This window comes from Colletotrichum gloeosporioides, assembly GCF_011800055.1.
Source record: "Colletotrichum gloeosporioides strain Lc1 chromosome Unknown consensus_83, whole genome shotgun sequence".
Taxonomy (NCBI): Eukaryota; Fungi; Ascomycota; class Sordariomycetes; order Glomerellales; family Glomerellaceae; genus Colletotrichum; species Colletotrichum gloeosporioides.
The window spans coordinates 235,481-254,529 of NW_025544728.1; the positions used below are offsets into that span (position 1 = coordinate 235,481).

The 19,049-nt window shown below is 53.1% G+C and overlaps 6 protein-coding genes across 6 annotated transcripts; 2 read left to right on the top strand and 4 right to left on the bottom strand.

The window, feature by feature from the left end:
* Positions 1-98: 98 nt before the first annotated feature.
* Positions 99-1,325, bottom strand: GCG54_00000979 (uncharacterized protein; the record flags this gene model as incomplete). Its single annotated transcript, XM_045401109.1, has 1 exon — positions 99-1,325. The coding sequence occupies one exon, from the start codon at positions 1,323-1,325 to the stop codon at positions 99-101; it is 1,227 nt and encodes a 408-aa protein (XP_045258893.1).
* Positions 1,326-3,594: 2,269 nt separating this feature from the next.
* On the top strand, positions 3,595-4,452 carry GCG54_00000980 (uncharacterized protein; the record flags this gene model as incomplete). The annotated part of the gene is made up of 2 exons (XM_045401110.1): positions 3,595-3,979; positions 4,049-4,452. The coding sequence occupies 2 exons, from the start codon at positions 3,595-3,597 to the stop codon at positions 4,450-4,452; spliced, it is 789 nt and encodes a 262-aa protein (XP_045258894.1).
* Positions 4,453-4,835: 383 nt separating this feature from the next.
* Positions 4,836-6,369, bottom strand: GCG54_00000981 (Bypass of stop codon protein 6; the record flags this gene model as incomplete). The annotated part of the gene is made up of 4 exons (XM_045401111.1): positions 4,836-5,078; positions 5,136-5,208; positions 5,260-6,048; positions 6,113-6,369. 4 exons carry the CDS (start codon positions 6,367-6,369, stop codon positions 4,836-4,838), a joined length of 1,362 nt encoding a protein of 453 aa, XP_045258895.1.
* A 2,910-nt stretch (positions 6,370-9,279) lies between these two features.
* Positions 9,280-11,147, bottom strand: GCG54_00000982 (uncharacterized protein; the record flags this gene model as incomplete). Its single annotated transcript, XM_045401112.1, has 2 exons — positions 9,280-10,871; positions 10,925-11,147. 2 exons carry the CDS (start codon positions 11,145-11,147, stop codon positions 9,280-9,282), a joined length of 1,815 nt encoding a protein of 604 aa, XP_045258896.1.
* A 4,129-nt stretch (positions 11,148-15,276) lies between these two features.
* Positions 15,277-16,929, top strand: GCG54_00000983 (uncharacterized protein; the record flags this gene model as incomplete). The annotated part of the gene is made up of 3 exons (XM_045401113.1): positions 15,277-16,292; positions 16,355-16,402; positions 16,482-16,929. 3 exons carry the CDS (start codon positions 15,277-15,279, stop codon positions 16,927-16,929), a joined length of 1,512 nt encoding a protein of 503 aa, XP_045258897.1.
* Positions 16,930-17,065: 136 nt separating this feature from the next.
* On the bottom strand, positions 17,066-18,646 carry GCG54_00000984 (putative feruloyl esterase; the record flags this gene model as incomplete). Its single annotated transcript, XM_045401114.1, has 1 exon — positions 17,066-18,646. One exon carries the CDS (start codon positions 18,644-18,646, stop codon positions 17,066-17,068), a length of 1,581 nt encoding a protein of 526 aa, XP_045258898.1.
* Between the last annotated feature and the right edge of the window lie 403 nt (positions 18,647-19,049).

Genomic DNA, 19,049 nt, shown 5'->3' on the forward strand with positions numbered 1-19,049 from the left:
ACTGTCAACTCTACGCCTACTAAACCTTCGTTTTATGAATCATTCTGCTTACTCTGCGCCGCAAGCCGCGTTGGTCCATACACGAAGACAGTCCCCAACTACGATGTGATAGACATCAGGTGCGCCAAGATTTTCTCGCGATCCATCTTCTGACATTCCCTTTCGGCCCCATCCGCATTCCTAGCACACTGATTGGCAAGGTCGAGGGCATTCAGTCCTGCGCTATTTCTAATTTGAGGATCAGCGCCCCAACTCAATAGGAGGCTAACAGCTCTGCAGACCCCCAGGTCAACTGCCTGATGCAATGGCACTGGTCTAGTCCCATTCGCCGTGTCGTTGGGGTCAACACCTGCGTTTAGAAGCATCACCATTGTTTTGACGTTGTATCTCGTAAGAGGCTCCCGGTCTGTCCTGGTAAGGATAAGCCGAAGCAAGTTGCCGTCTGATCTCTGGATCTTGTCGAGTATACGCTTCTTATCGGAACCCAGTGCTTCAAGTATTATTCGGAGACACTTGTTGTGCTTCTTGGTGGCAAGCCTGACACAGTCCAAAATCGGTTGCTTGTAGAACGAAGATGATTGCAGCCCTTGCTCAGTCACCAGGGCTTCGACGAGCGTCGAGCTCGGACTTGTCTTTTTACAAGCCTTGGCCAAGGCCGTTTTGATAACTTCAGGGCCTGCAGTCTTGTGAGCTAGGCTGATGGTCGAGCGCTTGTGGGCAATGTTCGAAGCCCTTCGAGAGGATGCTCTGTGCCGTCGTCGTTTATCTGCGGTGGATCGGCGTTGCGTAGCTGGCGGGCCATGTCTTTGGGGCACTTGGGTGGGCTCCCCGGGCTGCAGTGAAGACGGCAGCGGTATATTCTTCCTGTGGCCTAGATTGGCACACGGAAATCGGGGTTGCTCAGTCGGTAGTGCTGGTGCACTATCACCTTGAGACGAGGGAACTTGGTATTGAAATACGTCGAGCCTTTCTGGAATCAAGACAAACTTTTGCTGGAGCGGTTCGGAAGCTTCGGTGCATGTCGTGGCAAGAGTCTCTAGAGAGGTGTTGTTGCACGTCGTGTCCCATACCCGAGATCCAGTGGAGGATTCAGCAGCAGGGGCCATGAAGCTTGCTGACTCTAAGAGACGAAAGTCTCCATCGTCTAGGTCAGATTCAGAAGTGGACTCATCATCCGTACTTCCTTCAGATGCACTGTAGTATACTGTTGCGTTGTCGGACGAGGCTTGTGGCGAAATGTTGAGGCGTGGCTCTTGAGTATTGTTGCAATTCACATTGGTGCCTCTGCCCCGAGTATACCCATTGATACGCCTGAAGTGGTCCATTTCTTGGTTGCAGTGTCAATTCAGGAGAGCTTTGATGGCGGAAGAATAGTGCGTCCTTTGAACAAATAGCAATGTTTGTATAAAGCGATTGGTAGCTGAGGAGCCAGTCGGAGGGGCAAGGTGGGTTTATCAAGGCCACGAGATTTGACCCGGCTGGGAGGCCTTTTCAAGGTGGCTCGGTGAAGAACGGCGTTACACCAATAATTTGCACATTTTTCGTTCCGCAGTTTTGATGGCTATGGTGCGAAGGACGAGTGAGTGGGTGTAAAGAGTTAACACACCTTGAATCCTGTAGCCTTGTGTGCTGGTGGCTTTTACTGGCTGAGACGGGTCAGCCGACTGGCCGGCACCCTCCAACATCAGCTTCGCGACGACGCCAAGTCCAGCCGTAAGAGGGGCTTAGACCAAATTTTACACTTTCACCTCCGACGTTGATGGTTGCGATGGATGCCTTTTTTACACATTCGGGATCTCCTAGCTGCCTTGTCTACTGCCGCTTCGTTCACCGAAAACACGAAGACTTTGCACTTGCGACGGAGGATGACGAGAAAATTTTTCAATCATCTGCAAATCCGATTTAGATGCCTTCGTCTCATGTAAGACGTGAGGTATTGTAGTGGCTGTTACATTGGACCCGATTACGCTGCTCTACCAACATCGCGGCGACCGGCGGCCACTTGTCAACATGCCACGCCGCCAACAACTTCAAATCCAACCGAAACAGTGTCATAGACCCTGGCATCGTAAGTCAGCAAACTTATGAATAGTTCACCTGCACTTGAATTATAAGGACGTCTTGGAAATATGTTCCACGACCCAACACCTGTGGAGCAGTGTAGTAATATCCCAGGAATGTCAGACTGGGCGATTGACTTCAACTCCACTGACATCAGCAAGGCTTAGCGCTTGCAAAAGAACAGATAATATGCTCAGAATTGTAAGCAGAATTAGGGCCAGAATTGATGTTACGGGTAGTGGGAAAGTGAATCTTCTGCCTGGCCTTAAGTAAGTTGTAAGGGTCTTGGGAAACCACTTCACCGACGCTGATTGCATGAGCATGGCATTATTGTTCAGCCACGAGACACACGCGGCCATCTTGCTGCTCCCGAGTTCCCGCCTGCCTTAGTGTCTTGATACAGTCACGACAATATCGGACGCTCACTCTGATCCAGTATCACTCATGGTTTGCCACTTTCGGGTACATGTCATATCATCTGGAAAGATTTCGTCATTGCATTCACATAATGCCTTCTTTCACTCTTCTCTTTACTTTTTACCTTAGCTACGAATTGCAATGGTCCATTAACCTCTTTTGAACGTCGATTACTCCATTTGACTGATCGACGAAGGATCGATTCTCCTTTGGACACCCAGGCGACAATACGAGACTTCTTCCCTCTTCCCTAGCATGCTGGGAGCAAGCTGCGCAGCCCACCCACGGAGATCCCGTCTACAGGGAGTAATCCAACGTCACATTTTCCTCTTTTGGCCAACAGGCACTCTCCGCGGGAAGAATTTCAGCGAGATGCGTCATTCTACTCCCTGCGTAAACCTTAGTCGGAGGACGAGAGGGTCACGATGTCTCACTTCTTGGAAGAATTCTTGGTAGTGGCAACGGCAATTTTTAAGCTTCACGGGACATGCCTATATGTTCTAGACTCACTGTCCCTCCCTTGACCAGGGACTAATGTAGGAATAGACGGTCTAGCCCGAGATGTTTTAACTGTGATGCAACGTTCCCGAGACAATGTCCACAACTCCACAGTCCGGACCAGCGACCCTTGGATTGAATCCCTAAAACACTGCAACATCAGGTGCAGCTTAGAATTGATCATCAAGTAAGCAGTGACTCCACACGACAGGGTCTAGGCTTAGCAAATTCCCCATAGTTCTACTCGCAAAGCTGAGTATGATCGAGTGCGATCCCGCATCGACTAATCCTCGAGGTTGACAGCCTCTCCCTTGCATCCTCATGTACGTAACCGACTTCCACGAGATGGTGATGAGGAATGTTCCTTGCGTATCAAGACCTATGAGGGCATGAAATAGGGATTAAGACTGATCTTCCACGAAGGGCTGGACTGCCTCGATTAACTCCAATGCTGAGGATCTAGATTTCGACACTGGAGGAAAATTAGAATCATCATAAGAGTATAAATCCAGTGTTCCCGTTGCGCATCATGATCACGTTCATTATCCTCTGCATCTAGTCAAAGTCGCATTTCTATTCTAACTACACTCTTGAACCTTTATTCTCACACATCACATGATGATTTCCGCCGCACTTGTCGTCAGCCTTCTAGCAGCTAGCCCTGTCCTGGGACTCGTTCGATCCCCCAAGCCCACCTTCGTCGACAACTCTTATATTATCAACGAGGACGCTAGATTTGCTTACAACCTGTTCTTCAACTTTACGGGTGCAACCAAGCTTCCCGATGGACTTTACACCAGCGTTTATACCGTGGGCGAAGGGACCCACCAATACACCACGAGTAACGTCAATGTTGCAGGGGGCTACCTGCAGCTGAAGGTCCCTGGATCACAGAAATCCATGCCTTACACTGGTGGAGAGGTTGCGACGACCGAAGAAAGAATCTTGTATGCTTCTGTTCGCACAGTTGCAATTCTCTCTGAACCAGCGGGTGTCTGCAATGGTTTGTGCTCACCATCTACAATCTCACGCTGAGCTTTGCTTTCACGACAAAATGCTGACTTCGACTTAGGAATGTTTCTCTATCACAATGACACCCAAGAGACAGACATCGAGTGGTTGTCTGACGCTTCCTCCTTGAGCAACAACGGTGTTCGCAAGATCCACTTCACCAACCAGGATGCCAACGGCGATGGCTCAAGCACGTACAAAGGCGTCACCCCACCATCTAGCCCCACAAGCACTGAACACGAGTATCGCATCGACTGGACTGAAGTTTTTGTCCGGTTCTACATTGACGGCTCTCTTATCTGGGAGACGCAGAGTGACGTCCCCAGCGCTGCCGGGCCTTGGATCTTCAACAACTGGTCCAATGGTGACAAGGGCTGGAGTGTTGGACCCCCGAAGTCCAATGCTATTTTCAAAATCAAGGATATCGATATCTACTACGACCTCGACTGGAGCCAGACTAAGTAACATTGACTATGGACCGTATGTAACCAACGATGACTGATGTCATTTTATCATGTACCGAGTGCGAGATATCTGTCGCTACCCATCATGTATGTTAAATAGCTTCTTTCAATGATAGTAGCTTCCAACACGTGTCGATAAAGACGTGTATCAAGTGAACCTCACTTCGCCTTCAGTCCGGAACGTAATTCAGTCCGGAAAGTAAGAGTGGGTATGGGAGGGTATTGCGCGCCCGATTGGACTATATAAGATTTTGTATCCAGGTAGCTAGTTGAGACTTCCGAGATAGCTAATGGCCCTGGGCTACGAAAGTTACAGAAAACATTGTCCAGCGACGCCTTTTTTTCAGAGCATACATGGAAGCTTCGTCGATCTCCTTCTCTCTATTACTCCTGATGCAGCGCGGTGTTGGTGGAATCCTTTGGCTTAGGAACTAAAAGCCAACTGACCCCGGTCCCAGCAATCAATGCCACCAGAACTGGCTGTAGAACACTCACCCCTACGCTAGATGCGAGAACACCCGTAATCACAGGGAAGAGAGAGCCGCCAATCTGCCCAAAGACAAACACAAATGACAGTGCTGTGGATTGAAGTTCCGGGGGGAAGAGCTTGGACCCGACAGAAATTCCCTGGGAAGATAAGGTTGATATCAGCAATACCAACAGAGTTTGGGTATGAACACGTACTGTCGCAAAGAAGGGGCCGGAGAAGAAGCCGAAGAAACTGATGGCCACAGAGGCGGCGATGATGTTGGGAACCCTACGATTCAAATTAGCACAACGGTCCTCGGAAAAGCTTGAGCTTACTCACAGCCAGAAGACCAGTTGAAAGGCCATGCATAGAACCACATAAACCAGAATCATTCTTCGTTCTCCAAACCTGTATGTCGGCTCAGCTAGCAGCAATCGACCCAGCATTGCTCCACCATTGAAGCCAGCGGGCACATATCCCATCTGGCCGATGTTGCCGCCTCGAATCTCAACGAGATACTCGACGATCCAACCGCTAGCCGTGATAGTGGCTCCAAGAAGGAAGAAGAAGAACAAGCTGACAGCCCAGAGGGCTTTGGTGCAGAGTGCCATCTTCATGAGTTGAGTCGGTGTCTTTGTCGCTTCCGAGTCCGATCCGAGGGGCGTTCCTGAGTTGCCAGATTGGGGGACGTCTTTCTTCCGGCTGAGCTTGATCGTATCCCTAAACGCGAAGCAGGTTAAGGCCAGGTTAAGAGCACCGATGCCTACTGGAAAGCTGTAGAAGAGGTACCACTTCGATGTTTCTCCAGTCGACGCGATGGGAGTCGCTACAAAAGGCGCAACGAGGCAGCCGGCCGTGTAGAGTGCATGGATGAAGGCTAGCCATCGATGGGCAGCCTTGACGCTGGCAACGTATGCGTTGGCGCCGGCATCTTGATATGCTTGACCCAGGCAGACTAGCCAGAAAGTCACCGCAAAGAAAGGAAAAGGAGGCTTCCATACGCGGAGTGCATGTGCCACAAGCTGGAAGAAGGCGCCGAATGCGAGCAGGCCACCGAGGTCGAATACTTGTCGGAGATGGGTATTCGTAAGCGCTGCAAGGAACCATCCGAGGAAGTTTGCACCGTAGCTGTTTGCCATCGTTTAGAAGGTGCTGGTGAGGAGAAGTGATGTGGAGAAGGGGTTAGACAAACATGATGGAGACAACAGCTGTGCTGATGTTGTAGTCACGGATCATGTACGGGAGTAGAGGTCCAACGCTGCCATCGTTGACACCAGATACAAAGAATGCGAAGCCGGCGGCGATGAGCTTCAGAAGGGTCTGATTGTCAAGCTTGCCTTCCTCGGTTGGCTCTGGTGGCGCGTCGTCAACTGCGGGGGTATGCTTCGGGGAGTCTGCGAGCTCGAAGGACTCCGTGACAACGGGCTCTTGCTGAGTGATAGTGGCCATGTCGTCTAAGAGCAAGATGCAGCATTCACGACGACTGGCGCAATGCCTGGGAGTCTGCAAATGTTTCTATATGGACGCGACGGGGTTTATGATGGTCATAACGGGGTCGGGTAAACATCGGCCTCGGCATGCTTCAGTGTGGATCCGTGCCACCCCGGCTAAACTCCGGGGGCGAATGGAGTGGGGCCAGATCCGGGGTCACTCCCCGGCCAACCGGCGGAGTGGAGCGGCATTTCGGGTCGGATTCCGGAATTGGCGCCGGGGCCACGCAAAACTTTGGCTGTGAAGCTCTTCGTGGCCCCTCATTTTTGCGCCACACCGACGAACTAGTCGAGAAGGGACAGGGAAACGTTCACGCGGCTGCCTAGCTCTTTTATTCTCATCGCCAGGTGCATACCTTATGCTTTGGATGACAGTCGATGCTCGGATTTGAGAGCTTGAGATAGTGTTGCTTATTATCATAAAAATTGATTGGAACTCCATTGCCACCCGACTGATTTTATCCTCCACGTGCTTTCACTCCTGTATCGTGCGGTAAACTCGTGAACCCAAGATTGAGAATGTCATCACCTTATGTCGCGTGGGCCATCGAATCTTTACCCTATCGAGCAAGCACTTCTACCTCATCTCGCGACCAAAGAACCTGGTGTTGACCTGCCTAGAGGCCTATGACTCCGCGAATAACTGCTATCACACGGTGCCTTGCCGAGCGGAAAGGTTGAAAGTTATCGGCTTGTTGTGGCCTTTTGAGCTCGCCGTTAGGCTTTGGAAGTGGTACCTCGCTAGCATTTTAGATATGGGGGCCCTCTTCCTGATTTCGAGTCGCCATGCCCCAGCGGCAGAATTTCGCCCTAGAACTCTAGTGGTCACCTTTCCCGACGGGTCGAAACTTTGTCTTAAACGACAGGGTCGAAAACGTTAGTCTGCGAGATCTACCCAGCGAAGACTCGCCACCAGCTTCCGTTAGGCATTGGTTTGACAATCATCATGAGAATGCAAACCTTCTGGCCGTGATGATATTGGGGAAGCGATGGATCTGTCCCATCATGGGGTACCTATCGATGCTCTGTCATATGCGAGCGTGTACGAGTCACTCGCTGTATGTCGGCCGGCGAACGACTGTCGGCTCTTCGCCGATCCAGTAAACTGAGTGGATTCTGCCCTAAGTCTTTCGCCCTGAAAAGAATAGCTGTCACCGTCCTGCAACACGCGACCGTTTCTATCCCCTGAATTGTAAGACCCAGAAGGCGCAGCAGCATTACAAACTGTACCATCCTCACAGGTCGCTGCTATTGCAGGGCATCGTTCTCGTAATCCCGCGTACTTGCATTCATTCCCAGACAGACGCGAAATTAACAATGCCATGAAGATATTTGCCCTCAAAGGCTGTAGTTCAGCGGCCTGGTCGCACGGCAGTGGAGAGTTGTCTTCAAAAGCGGAAAGGGTAAACACCCGTAGCGTCAAACACAACAGTTACTGCTAGTAGTGCTGTATACGATCACAGCTCGCCGGCTATTTCGGGGGACGCCTCCCCGACCAGTAGCCACTTTCATAATGAGATGAACTCTCGTGGCTAATTTGAGTCCGGAAGCAAATATGATCGTGATGCCTGTTTCGGAACGAGTATGGTCATAGTTCCGTGGCTTGGACACCGGAAGGAAACAAGAATGACAGCTCGTCAATGCCGCTTAGAATTCTGAGCTCGTTCGATACTTTAGGGCATACTCGGCGGCTAGACCCCTTTCTTCGTTGGTTCTTGTAGTGTTCATAGCCCTGGCAAGACTGACGCTACTCCTCGCACCGCACGGCTTGGATAGCCCATGCTTCGCCGTATGCGACGGTACCGAAGGCAATACCGAAGCGAATGATTTGCAGCGGCAAAGATTCGCGAACCTTAACTGCCGTGTAGAGGAGTGTATTCGGACTTCCTGTGGACGTCAAAGCCGATGAGAGGAGCAGGGTAGAAGGGCTTCCAAGTGGTTCCGACAGATTTTGGTGTGGCATAATCCATGGTGCATCTTAAAAGTCTGATTCAGGTGCGCCAGCTCTTTTTCGAGTATGCCGAAGCCTTGAACAGGTACGCAGTAATTAGCTGTCAATCTCTCGGCGTCCCTTTCTGCCGACCTTGATCTTTGCGCATCGACTCCGTCGCTGTGAGTAAATGCCGACCATCAACACAGACGGTATCGCTACTTCAGACAACTATTTTAAGAGCAAGAAATAAGATGATCTGACGAAAAGCTTTGATTTTGATGATGGCCACAGGAACATGCGCTCTGCGGGGAATTAACAGCCGAGCTCAGATGCTCAGTCCGATCGTCCAGCGTGCTAGGCCCCTACAATCATCTCCCTCGGCAGGATCGTGTAGGCCCACCGTTTCGAACAATGCCTAATCCAGAAAGTCATCGAGTCATATGACGGGAAGAATGCGCCATCCGTTCAGCGAAACGGTGCGTCGGACGCACCTAACGGGGTGGTCCAGAAATAGTAGAGTTTCATGCGTCCGTGATCAGACGGGAAGTCTAAACCAGTTTTCTGTCAAATCAAATGCCGCACCTTGTGCTTCTCGGGAAATGCACAGAATCCGACGCCTTTTACTCGGCATTTCCAAGTCACAGATGGGACGGAACGTTTACTTTTTCGTTTTTTTCTTGTTTTTTTGAAATTGATATACTTGTTTACTCATGGTTGCCGGAAACTCAACGCTTTCGGTCCGTCAAATCCGTATGCGAGCGGATTTCAATATGTGATGCTGTCGCAGACAGTCATGTTGATTGGAGAGGTCCCTTGAAGTAAACAAGATAATGAAAAAGAAATCTCGACAATTTTACCCGCCCAGAGCAATCCGTAGATCTGTGTAACGTAGGTACACACACTCGCACACGCGAGGAAAAGCATCCCTGGCAGTGATCACCATCCCCAGTTGCCCATGAGGTTCCGCCGCTTGATCTCACGAACCCGGCGTCGGTCGATGTTATCGGTTTTACCGATTCGCCGACCAAGACGTCCGTTACCGTTGAACTTCCGAGCTTCCAGTCCTGCGGCTACTGCCCCAGCCCCAGCAGCCTCCTTCGCCTCCTTGGCCTTCTTCTTAGCCTCAGGGTCTTCCTCGCCTTCGGGAGGCGGTGGTGGAGGACCTCCCAATGCCGCCTCTTCAGCGGGACCGGAAGCTGCGTCCAACCCGTTCTCCTTGGCCTCCTTGGCCTTCTTCTTAGCCTCAGGGTCGAGTTCGGCATCCGGAGGAGGCGGCGGAGCTGCCGCTGCGGTACCGTTTCCGAGCAGAGCTCCGGGGGCGAGGTCAGCCTTGCCCTTCTTGCCCTTCTTTCCCTTCTTCTTCTTCCCGTCAGGGCCGACTGCGGCCGTACCGTTACCGGCAGCAGCACCGGGACCAGCCGCTCCTCTAGCAGCGTCGGCCGCCTTCTTCGCTTCATCTGCCTTCTTCTTTGCGTCATCTCGTGCCTTTTTGCCGGCATCGTCCTTGCCCTTTCCAGGAGGAGGTGGAGGAGCTGCGGCAGTCCCGTTGCCTGCTAGAGCACCGGGGCCGAGATCAGCCTTGCCCTTCTTGCCCTTCTTTCCCTTCAACTTCTTCCCGTCAGGACCAACGGCTGTTCCATTGGCCGCAGCGGCGCCGGGACCAGCAGCTCCTCTCGCGGCATCAGCAGCCTTCTTGGCATCGTCGGCCTTCTTCTTGGCGTCATCTCTCGCCTTCTTGCCCGCGTCGTCCTTGCCCTTTCCAGGAGGAGGGGGAGGGGGAGCCGTGGCGTTGGCAGCAAGACCGGGGGGTGGCGGAGGCGCACCGACAGCCGGAACAGCGAGGGGTTGAGGAGCAGCACCATTTGCCGCCGGAGCTGCTTCAGGAGGCGGAGGAGGAGGACCGAGTCCATCAGGCGGGGGAGGAGGAGGTCCAAGTCCATCGGGGGGAGGCGGCGGCGGTGCTCCATCTGGAGGCGGCGGTGGTGGACCACCATCAGGAGGAGGAGGTGGCGGTCCTCCGTCAGGTGGTGGCGGTGGTGGCCCTCCGTCAGGTGGAGGAGGTGGTCCTCCATCGGGTGGAGGCGGCGGAGGTCCACCATCAGGGGGCGGTGGTGGAGGAGCATTTGGGTCGGGCGGCGGAGGCGCATCTGGAGGAGGCGGCGGTGGTGCGCCAGCCGGGGGAGGCGGAGGCGGTGCCCCAGCCGGAGGAGGAGGGGGAGCACCGCTGGCTCCGGGAGGCGGCGGTGGCGGCGCACCGTTGGCCGGAGGAGGTGGTGGTGGTGCACCGTTAGCCGGAGGGGGCGGAGGAGGAGCGGCATTCGGGTCTGGAGGGGGCGGTGGTGCACCAGCTGGAGGAGGAGGAGGAGCACCGCTCGCAGCCGGCGGTGGTGGAGGAGGAGCAGCAGCGTTCGGGTCCGGAGGAGGCGGAGCGTTCGCCGGAGGAGCTGGGGGTGCTCCATTCGCTGGTGGCTGCGGTACAGGAGCAGCAGCACCCTCGGCGGCCAGCGGAGTCAAGTTCGGAGACGCATCTTGTTGACTCAGTTAAAAAACCACTCAAAGTGTTCAAGTTCGGTAGACATACCCTGTGCCTTGTTGCTTCCAAGTGCCGACAGAACACTGTCAACGTTCAACTTCTGAACCAAGTTCCTCACGTCGAAGCGCCCATGCTTCACTGAGGCCGTATCCAAATCCCGCTTGGTATCCTTTGAGGCTTCAGTGTTTCGAGTATCGTAATTAGCAGTCACGGCTGCGTTGAACAGCAGTGCTGCCACGGCGGCTTGCCGCCATGAGAGAGGGTTAGGCATGTGGAGGAACTACAATATAAACAAACGGATACTAATATTTGTAAAGGAAAAGGTTCTTCTGAGGCATCAAGCCTGTCAGTAAGAAGAAAGAAAGGAAGCCTACACTGTAGACTGAAATAAGAAAAGAACGAGATGAGAAGTGAATAAAAGGTTGAAGAGAAAGTTCCGCATCATGAGAAGGGACGAAAGGCCTCAGTCTAGATATACATTGCTCCCCGACAAGTGTGGTTGCGTGATGCTCCACTTGGTCAGTCGGCTGAACTTGTGTCTCACCAGACTCTTGATGCACAGAGGAGTGAACAAGGCCAGGCCTCTGGGCGATCGCGTGCAGGGGCCCGTTTGAGAAGGCAATGGATGAGCGACATGGAAGTTGCATCGATGCTACGGGGGGCAAAGTCATCTCGAGCCGGGGTTGAGGCTTGAGACCGCGGAAGGGAAAGGTGTTCTCAGAGCCAGGTCAGGGACGGGGGCAAAGCCACTTGGTGGCTTAACGGATAACGTCGTTGGAGTTCTACGACTTGGGTCCGGGCGAAAGAAACGGCGCTGTGACAAGCTTCGAAAAAGCCTGCAGGTCCAAATTTAGATCTCAAAGTCGAGACGATCCGGACTGAAGAGGGGATGGAAAAGTGCTCGGAAGCGATCGCCAAGATAGTCCGATTCTAGTAGGGGCCAGAGACTGGACATTGGTCGATAAGGCCTGGACTAGTGGACAAGCTTATTCATGTCCGCGTTGCGGCGGCCCGCGGGGATACGCGCTCAGGTCCCGTCCCTCAGAAAGACGGCAGCGGTGGACTAGAACGGCGCCATTCTCAAACAAGGTGTGCGGGGAGTTGTCTGTGATGTCGATAATGATGAGAAATCGGGACATGGTTGGTTGGGGGCTGAGGGGAGTATCCGCTCGATGAGAGTACCGCAGTAGGTAGATCGGAGAGGGACAGGGAACCCGTGCCGAGGTCGGTGTTCGAAGATGATTGATCCTGGCACAGGGGTGCCGGTGACTTGCAGTCAAAGGTGAACAGCTGGGACTCGACCGTGCAGTTGCAGCACTAATGACAGACGAGAGCGGGAAGAGGAGAGTTGGCTGGAGGAGGAACCGTTTCAGACGCGGAGCCAGGTCTACCCGGAATAGCTTCACTCTGCTGTAGCAAGCGAAGAGCGAACTGTGGTCCACGCGAGTGGCTGAGCGCGCTGTCACACCAAGTCGCAGATGTGTGCCAAGAGAGGGTGACATTGCACAGCAGTGAACCTGGGAGAAAATCCAAGATGTCATCGGACGATTATTTTAAAAATCGACAAACCTGTTTCATCTAGTTGCCCTCTGGTGTGAATACCCCACTAACAGGTCCCAGTGGCATCTAAACACACCATCTGTTAGCGATCTATCGTCTTAGCCCAGCACACGGATCGTCTCGCCCCCCAGGGCCACATGCCTGGAACAGGAAGTTTGAGAACCCGAATACTCTAGAGTCAGGTTCGTGGGTAATTGAGCCTGATTCATCCGTCGCGATCATCTGAAAGATCAGTTTGTCAACTCTGCATGCCAACTCTGTGCACCACCACCGTAGCCCAAGGTTTGTGGGTGACGAACGATGACAAAATTGCGAGCGGTTTGTATCTAGAAATGCGAACGATTCATGAGGACCCGGTAGACTGGCTATCTCTTGATGTCTCAGAGAAAGAAGCTGTGCATCCAACACGACCTAGTCATATTTCATGGTGCCATTTTCTTCAAACCAACAACATCATTCTCCGGCCTCCCGCCTTGGACTGTCACTCTGAGAGTAATGGGAAAGTTACAGAAAATCCCTCACACAAAATCATTACAGCTAAGAGCTTTGCGAAACCTTGAGTTGGGCTCACTAGGCCTCTTGCGAGGGATGCCGAATAGCAGCTGCTGCATGATGAGTGCCTGCCACCCCTGCAGCGATTGCCAGCACATGGGCCAGGCGGGCGATCACCGTCGGCCGTTTGTGATGGGCAGGGAGATTGACAAGATTATCTTGATTGTCTGCATCCATGTCTGCCATGAAATGCTTATCCACAAACCTGGCCGGTTCTCACACGCGCATCGTCGAAGATCGCCACAGCCACTTGCAATGTGTTAGACGTTCCGTTCTGTTCCCACGTTATTCTTTCCAGTTCCAGCCTCCAAGCTAGGCTCCGCAACATTTTTGTGGCGCCAATGTCACGCTGCAAGCCCATCTGGAGGATAGAGGATCGCCATGACAAGTCACAATTGACAGCATCTGAATAAAAGGGATGAGTCGCCAAGACTGGGTTGTTAGACGACATGCACTGCCTCAAATGGGGCGGCTCAAGCTAATGGAACGTGATGATGGAACGGTTTGTAATCATTTAGATGGGCCTAAGGTGCCTCGAGAGGCTACACAGAAACATGGTTTGAGGCAAATCAGTTTGTGAAGAGACACCTGCAGAGCGACGGGGAGCTGCCATGCTCTCGTGAGCCTCAGACAGCTTCAACTAATTTGCTCTACCCGCGTATAGACAGGGATATGACGGAGTCTGATTTGAAGTATTTGATTTACACGGAAAAGTCCAGTGACACCTGGGCGTGGCGGCGGAACTAAAACCCTCACCGTGTCCTAGAGCCGTTTTTAGATACCAGTTGGAACGAAGCTGCGACCACATCATAAGTTCTCGTGGTCTTCATCTGGTAATTCATCTCCACGTCTAAGTGAGATAAGGTGACGATCGAACCCCGGAGGATTAGTTCTGCTGAACTTTGTCTCCGATGCCACACGCCCGTTTCCACAAGTCCTGTCGTGAGCCCAGGCTTGGATTCAGATTGATGGCTTGCTTCATTTCAGAAACAGGGCTGCACTGCCTCGTGAAAGGAAACGCCATTCTCAGACGATTCCATGTTCAGGCATCACGGAGAGAACTACCGATGGCCGCTGTTCCGAGGTAGCGATATGCTGTTCGGCTCGTGGAAGTCAGCCCTTCTGGGAGTTTTGACATGTCGAAGGGTTCTTCGTGGTGTTGCCGGGTGAGGCGACAACCAACGGCCCTGTCCTACCACATTTTGAAATCAATCCGGGCCTGTGATGCCGGTGTTGGTGAAACCTGGTGCGAAACTTCGAGACTCCGCCTGTGGCCTCCGCTCGTGTGGCTGGTGTGTGAGTCGTTTTCGCGATTTGAATCCGTGCATCATCGCCAAGGTCATGCTCAGAGTGGGAACAGCGATTGTGCATCCACTTGGGAATTTTCACAATCATTCCCTTTTTTGAACCGTCGAAAAATGTGTTTTTGCGATGCTGCTGGTGACACCAATACTAGAGCAAGAGTTGGCCCATCCCCCCCAACATCTACCGCATGTGCGTGCACTGCGTTAACTTTCACCTTGCGTGATCACTTGTGAGGTTGAAGCTTAAAATAACTGCGGGCGAACATGACATGCTATTTGCGTTTCACTCTCCCAAATGACACTGACAGACCTACAGACGTCCGAACATCTGAAGTCAAAGTAAACGCTGGCAACCTTGGGGCTCAAGTGAATGGGCCATCCCTGATGGAATGCCGCCTTACACCTGAGAACAGTAAGAAGACCTCGCCCCCCATCGGGAAATCCAACGGGATGTGGCCTGCACAGAGGGATCTGGCATAATCCGACACGTAATGTCTAGTACCGTTTAGGTGAATAGAAAACCCTCCGTTTCCCAACTTCTCATGTGTTCGCTGCAACTAGTCAGGAACTCACATTGACTGACTGGCTGAATCCCCTGGGCTTTCGTACAAATACTCGACATCCCTCTCGCCACAATCGCCCACTGTGCTGCGGGCTTCCCACCATCAGCTAGCGCAGATTGATGCCTTCAGCAAATCAACTATGCGCCAAGCTCGATGGTCTCTTTGATCATCTTCTCGCTTGGGACTAATTCATCTCGTAGACTCTCACCTGTGCCATGATGACTAACCCCAACATCTGCCGGGGTCTTCCCCGCATTCCCCCTGTCTCCCCGGATTGAACGTGGCCCCGTTAAGCCCGATTCCCCGCAAGTGGGATCCTCTCAACTCTAAGGCTGCGTCGTCCAACCACCTTCGTCCCATTGTAACCTCATCGTAATATGCTCATAGCCTGCATCGTGTACTCCTCTATGCAAACAGAACGATGGCCACACAACAAATCAGCTCAGCAACGCCCATACCCGTGATAGATGATGCTGCCTCACGCCGTGCGAAGAAGCGAGAACTCGACAGACGCGCTCAACGTGCAGCACGCGAGAGGAACAGGAATCGCATCGCTTACCTCGAGGCTACGATTCAGGCCATGAGCGAGCAAGAGTCCAGCGGTAGGATCGCCAGCCTGATGAATCAACTTTCCGACATGACGAGACAGAGAGACAGCATGGCCAAGGTACTGTCCTCGATTGAAACGTGCATCCAAGTCCATAGGGAAGGGGAGAAGGCAGATGGCACCACCTCCACTGACCAGGCATCCCGACCGCTTAATGCAACTTCCAACTGTCAACCTTGGTCTGAGGACCATGCTGCCTCCGGCTCACTCGCTATGGACGTTGGAGATGAAAGTAGCCTGAGCGCGTTCCCCCCTGGCGATGCCGCAATGACCTGGGGCCTCCCGGTGTCTGCTACAGCCGGTCACCTCATCACAACGGCATCGGAGTTCTCCAGCGGTCTCTCAGCACCAACATCTTTCCCAATGACAGGGGACCCCAATCTCGAACCCTTCCCCGACTCCCCCCCAGCTCCGTCGGCTGGGCAGGGCGACGGCGTCATTGTGCCCGAGCCTGATTCGGCCTGTGAGTGTTTAGCCTCAAGACAGGATCCCGGAAGTCCCGGTCTGCCGGCGGGCTCGAGTATCTGGCGATGTGCAAACGAGGCTCTTGGCGGTCGCGAGATGCTGCCCAGGAATGTGCTCGACATGGAAGACGAGATGAGCGACGATATTCCAGTACGCGTCATCCTGGAAGGCTGGGACGCCGTTGAGCGGTCTGGCAAGTTACCACCGCTTTGGAAGAAGTTGAGGCGGACCGACAGCCTCCAGTTCCGCAACTGCGCGGATACCGAACGGCTGGCTATCCTGAGACTCATGCACCGACTCCTACGGTATCAAGCGGAGCCTACAGTCGAGCAATGCTCCAAATTGCCAGCGTGGTATCTTAGCAGGTACGTCGTCCAATGTTGCTGTTGCCAACGGCACGAACGAATATCCTGACAATAGCCGTAAGGCCATCGCAGTCGCTGCCTCACTCTTCAGCAATAGACTTCTTCGTTTGGTAAGTGTTGAAGCTCGGGACACGGGTTGGTGCATCATGGACGAAAGCTAACCTTGTCGGTGTTTCTAAACATAAACAGGCCAGGCGTCCGAGAACGCTTTGTGTTTGCGCAACACCAGTACTGCTCGAACCTGTTCTGGAAGGTGTTTGCTAATAGCTTCCGAATCATGTGGCCCTTTGAGTTCCGCGATTGCTACAGACGAAACGTAGAGACCGGGCGGTACACAGTGTCGCCAGAGTTCGAAGACAGGATTAGGGACATCAACTCGTGGACCATGTCCGCGGATTTCTTCAGTCACTTCCCAGAGATGTATGCTGATATCCCGGCATACCAAGAAATTCCAAAATCTTTGGGATGGATGGATGGCAGGATGAATGTGTCTCGGAAGGGCGGACTGGTTGAGGAGCTGGAAGTCGGCAGTTCGCCAAGGAGCAGGAGGAGTTCTGACATGGACATGATGGCTTTGACAACCTTCCAAGATTGGGCATCTGGGCACCTGTTACGACCTAGCGTATCACGTTCATGAAAACGAAGCCATATCGATGCAGCCTTCGAGTAAGGATCGACTTGGCATGTGCCATCCGTGATTTGAATGAGCTTACTAGTGTTTAGGCTTAATCTTATGTTTACTAGCTAAACATTATCCTCGAATCATAGGGTTTTCACTTCTCACAGACAAAGTTAGCTGCGTCCTTCAAGTCCCCTCCTCCTTTGTATTTGAGAGACTGCGGATAGGGGCACAGATTTCGGGTCGTGTCAACGCCATCTTGAGTCGTGGTTGCAAACAGCGTGTCAGGCACTTTGCCCTTCTCAACCCAGCCTACCAGAATAGACAAAGGATCAACGGGGACGGGTCCGTATCCGCCACCGCAATGGCCGGCTCCGGGTGCAAGGAAGACTCGATAAAACTCGTTGAGGTCCTCTGTGCCTCCCATCTTCTTTCGCAGCCGGTCCCAGTAGAGCGTCGTTCCCGGATGAGCGATGAGCGGATCAGCCATGCCGTGCCACGTCAACAACTTGCCGCCGGCATTTTTGAATGCCGTCAGGTCGGGTGCGTCAGTACCGAAAGGCTCGATGTATTTATCGACCGACTGTTGGAAGATGTTCTCAAACTCCGCAAACGTCAGGGACGCGGTGTCGAGGTCTGGATTCTGGGCTACAAAGTAACGCATCCAAGCTTCCGCGGGGGCGAATGGGACGGGAACCGTCGCGCCATTTTCTGTCTTGGTATTGGCGAGCCCGCTGAACGGCGCCCCGGGAGGGTTGCCGTACCACAAAAACTCTCCAGACGTGGTTGTGGCACCCTCGAGTGTCTTTGCGACAACCTCGGCGTAGGCCTCGGTGATCGACACAACTCCGTTCGTATCAGTGCAGTTGACCTCCTGTCCGACCATTTTGCTGGTGTCGAAGTTGCACTTGTCGGGGGCCGAAATGAGACCATCCGTAGCATCATCCAAAGGATCGCATTCAGCGATGATCGCCGCTTGATAAGTCTGGAAGACGCATTGAGGCGGAGCGGCAATGTTTCCCATTACCACCGAAGGCCAAAAGTCTCCAGGAGATACTTGGGGCGTATTGATCGCAGGCGCGTTAGCCAAGATACCATCAAAGTCTTCTGGGCTATACTGCGCGGCGAAGTAGCCTTGCCTGCCACCTTGAGAGCAGCCACTGTAGTAGGAGTGCTGAGGGTCGGTGCCATAGAACGACCTGACGGCTGCCTTGCCTATGAGAGCCATCTCATGAATGGAACGAGTCGCGAAGTTCTCAATGAGGGCGGTGTTGATGCTGCGGTCAGGGTTCAACGCCCATTCTCCGGAGTTAGGATCAATCGTGTGATTCAAGGTCAAACCCGCATCAGTCGAGCCGGCGGCGTAACCTTTGGACACCGGATCCGTCATGGCAGATTCAAACGTGCCAGCAGCGAGACCTCCTCCACCAGTTGCGAGGAAGCGACCGTTCCAGTTGTCGAGTGGGAGCCAAATGCTGACGAAGACCACGTCGTTCGCACCGTCATGGTTGAGTGTGAGAGTATAGTTGCAAAAGCTGGCCTGTGACCCAGATGGATTAGACGGGAGAGTGTAGTTGTGCACTTCCACGCTCTGAGCTGAGGTCACCGTCAAGCCATCGAGTTGTGGAATCGTGACCTTGTCGCAGGCGGGCCTTGGGCGGGAGTCGTGATTGACTGACGGGGCACCAAGTACCGTCTGGCCTATCACGGTCAGGAAGAAGCACAGGAGCATCATTTTAACTCGTATCCGATACGAAACAGTGAGAAAACACCCCCTTCCGAATCAATGATCAAATGTTGCTTCTTTGAGGCATATTTAAATGCAGTGACTTCTATCTAGATCATGATGCCCCATGGAGAGATGCGCACAAATCCATAACAACAACTGACAAAGTGGAGTTTGGTGACATTGCGGGGGAGCTTACCATGCACGTTGACAGCGCCATGCTGCATATCCGAGATGGATCCAATTGACAATTCATGGCACTCCTAAGGGTCGTCGAAATACGAGGATAACTGTGCTCGTGACGCGGCTCTCCACGCCAGCCCCTTCAAGACAGATCCCCACGATCCAGATGTCTTCCACATAACCTTCATAATTGGCCAGCCAATTGTCCGGGTTTGTTTTACCGAGTAGG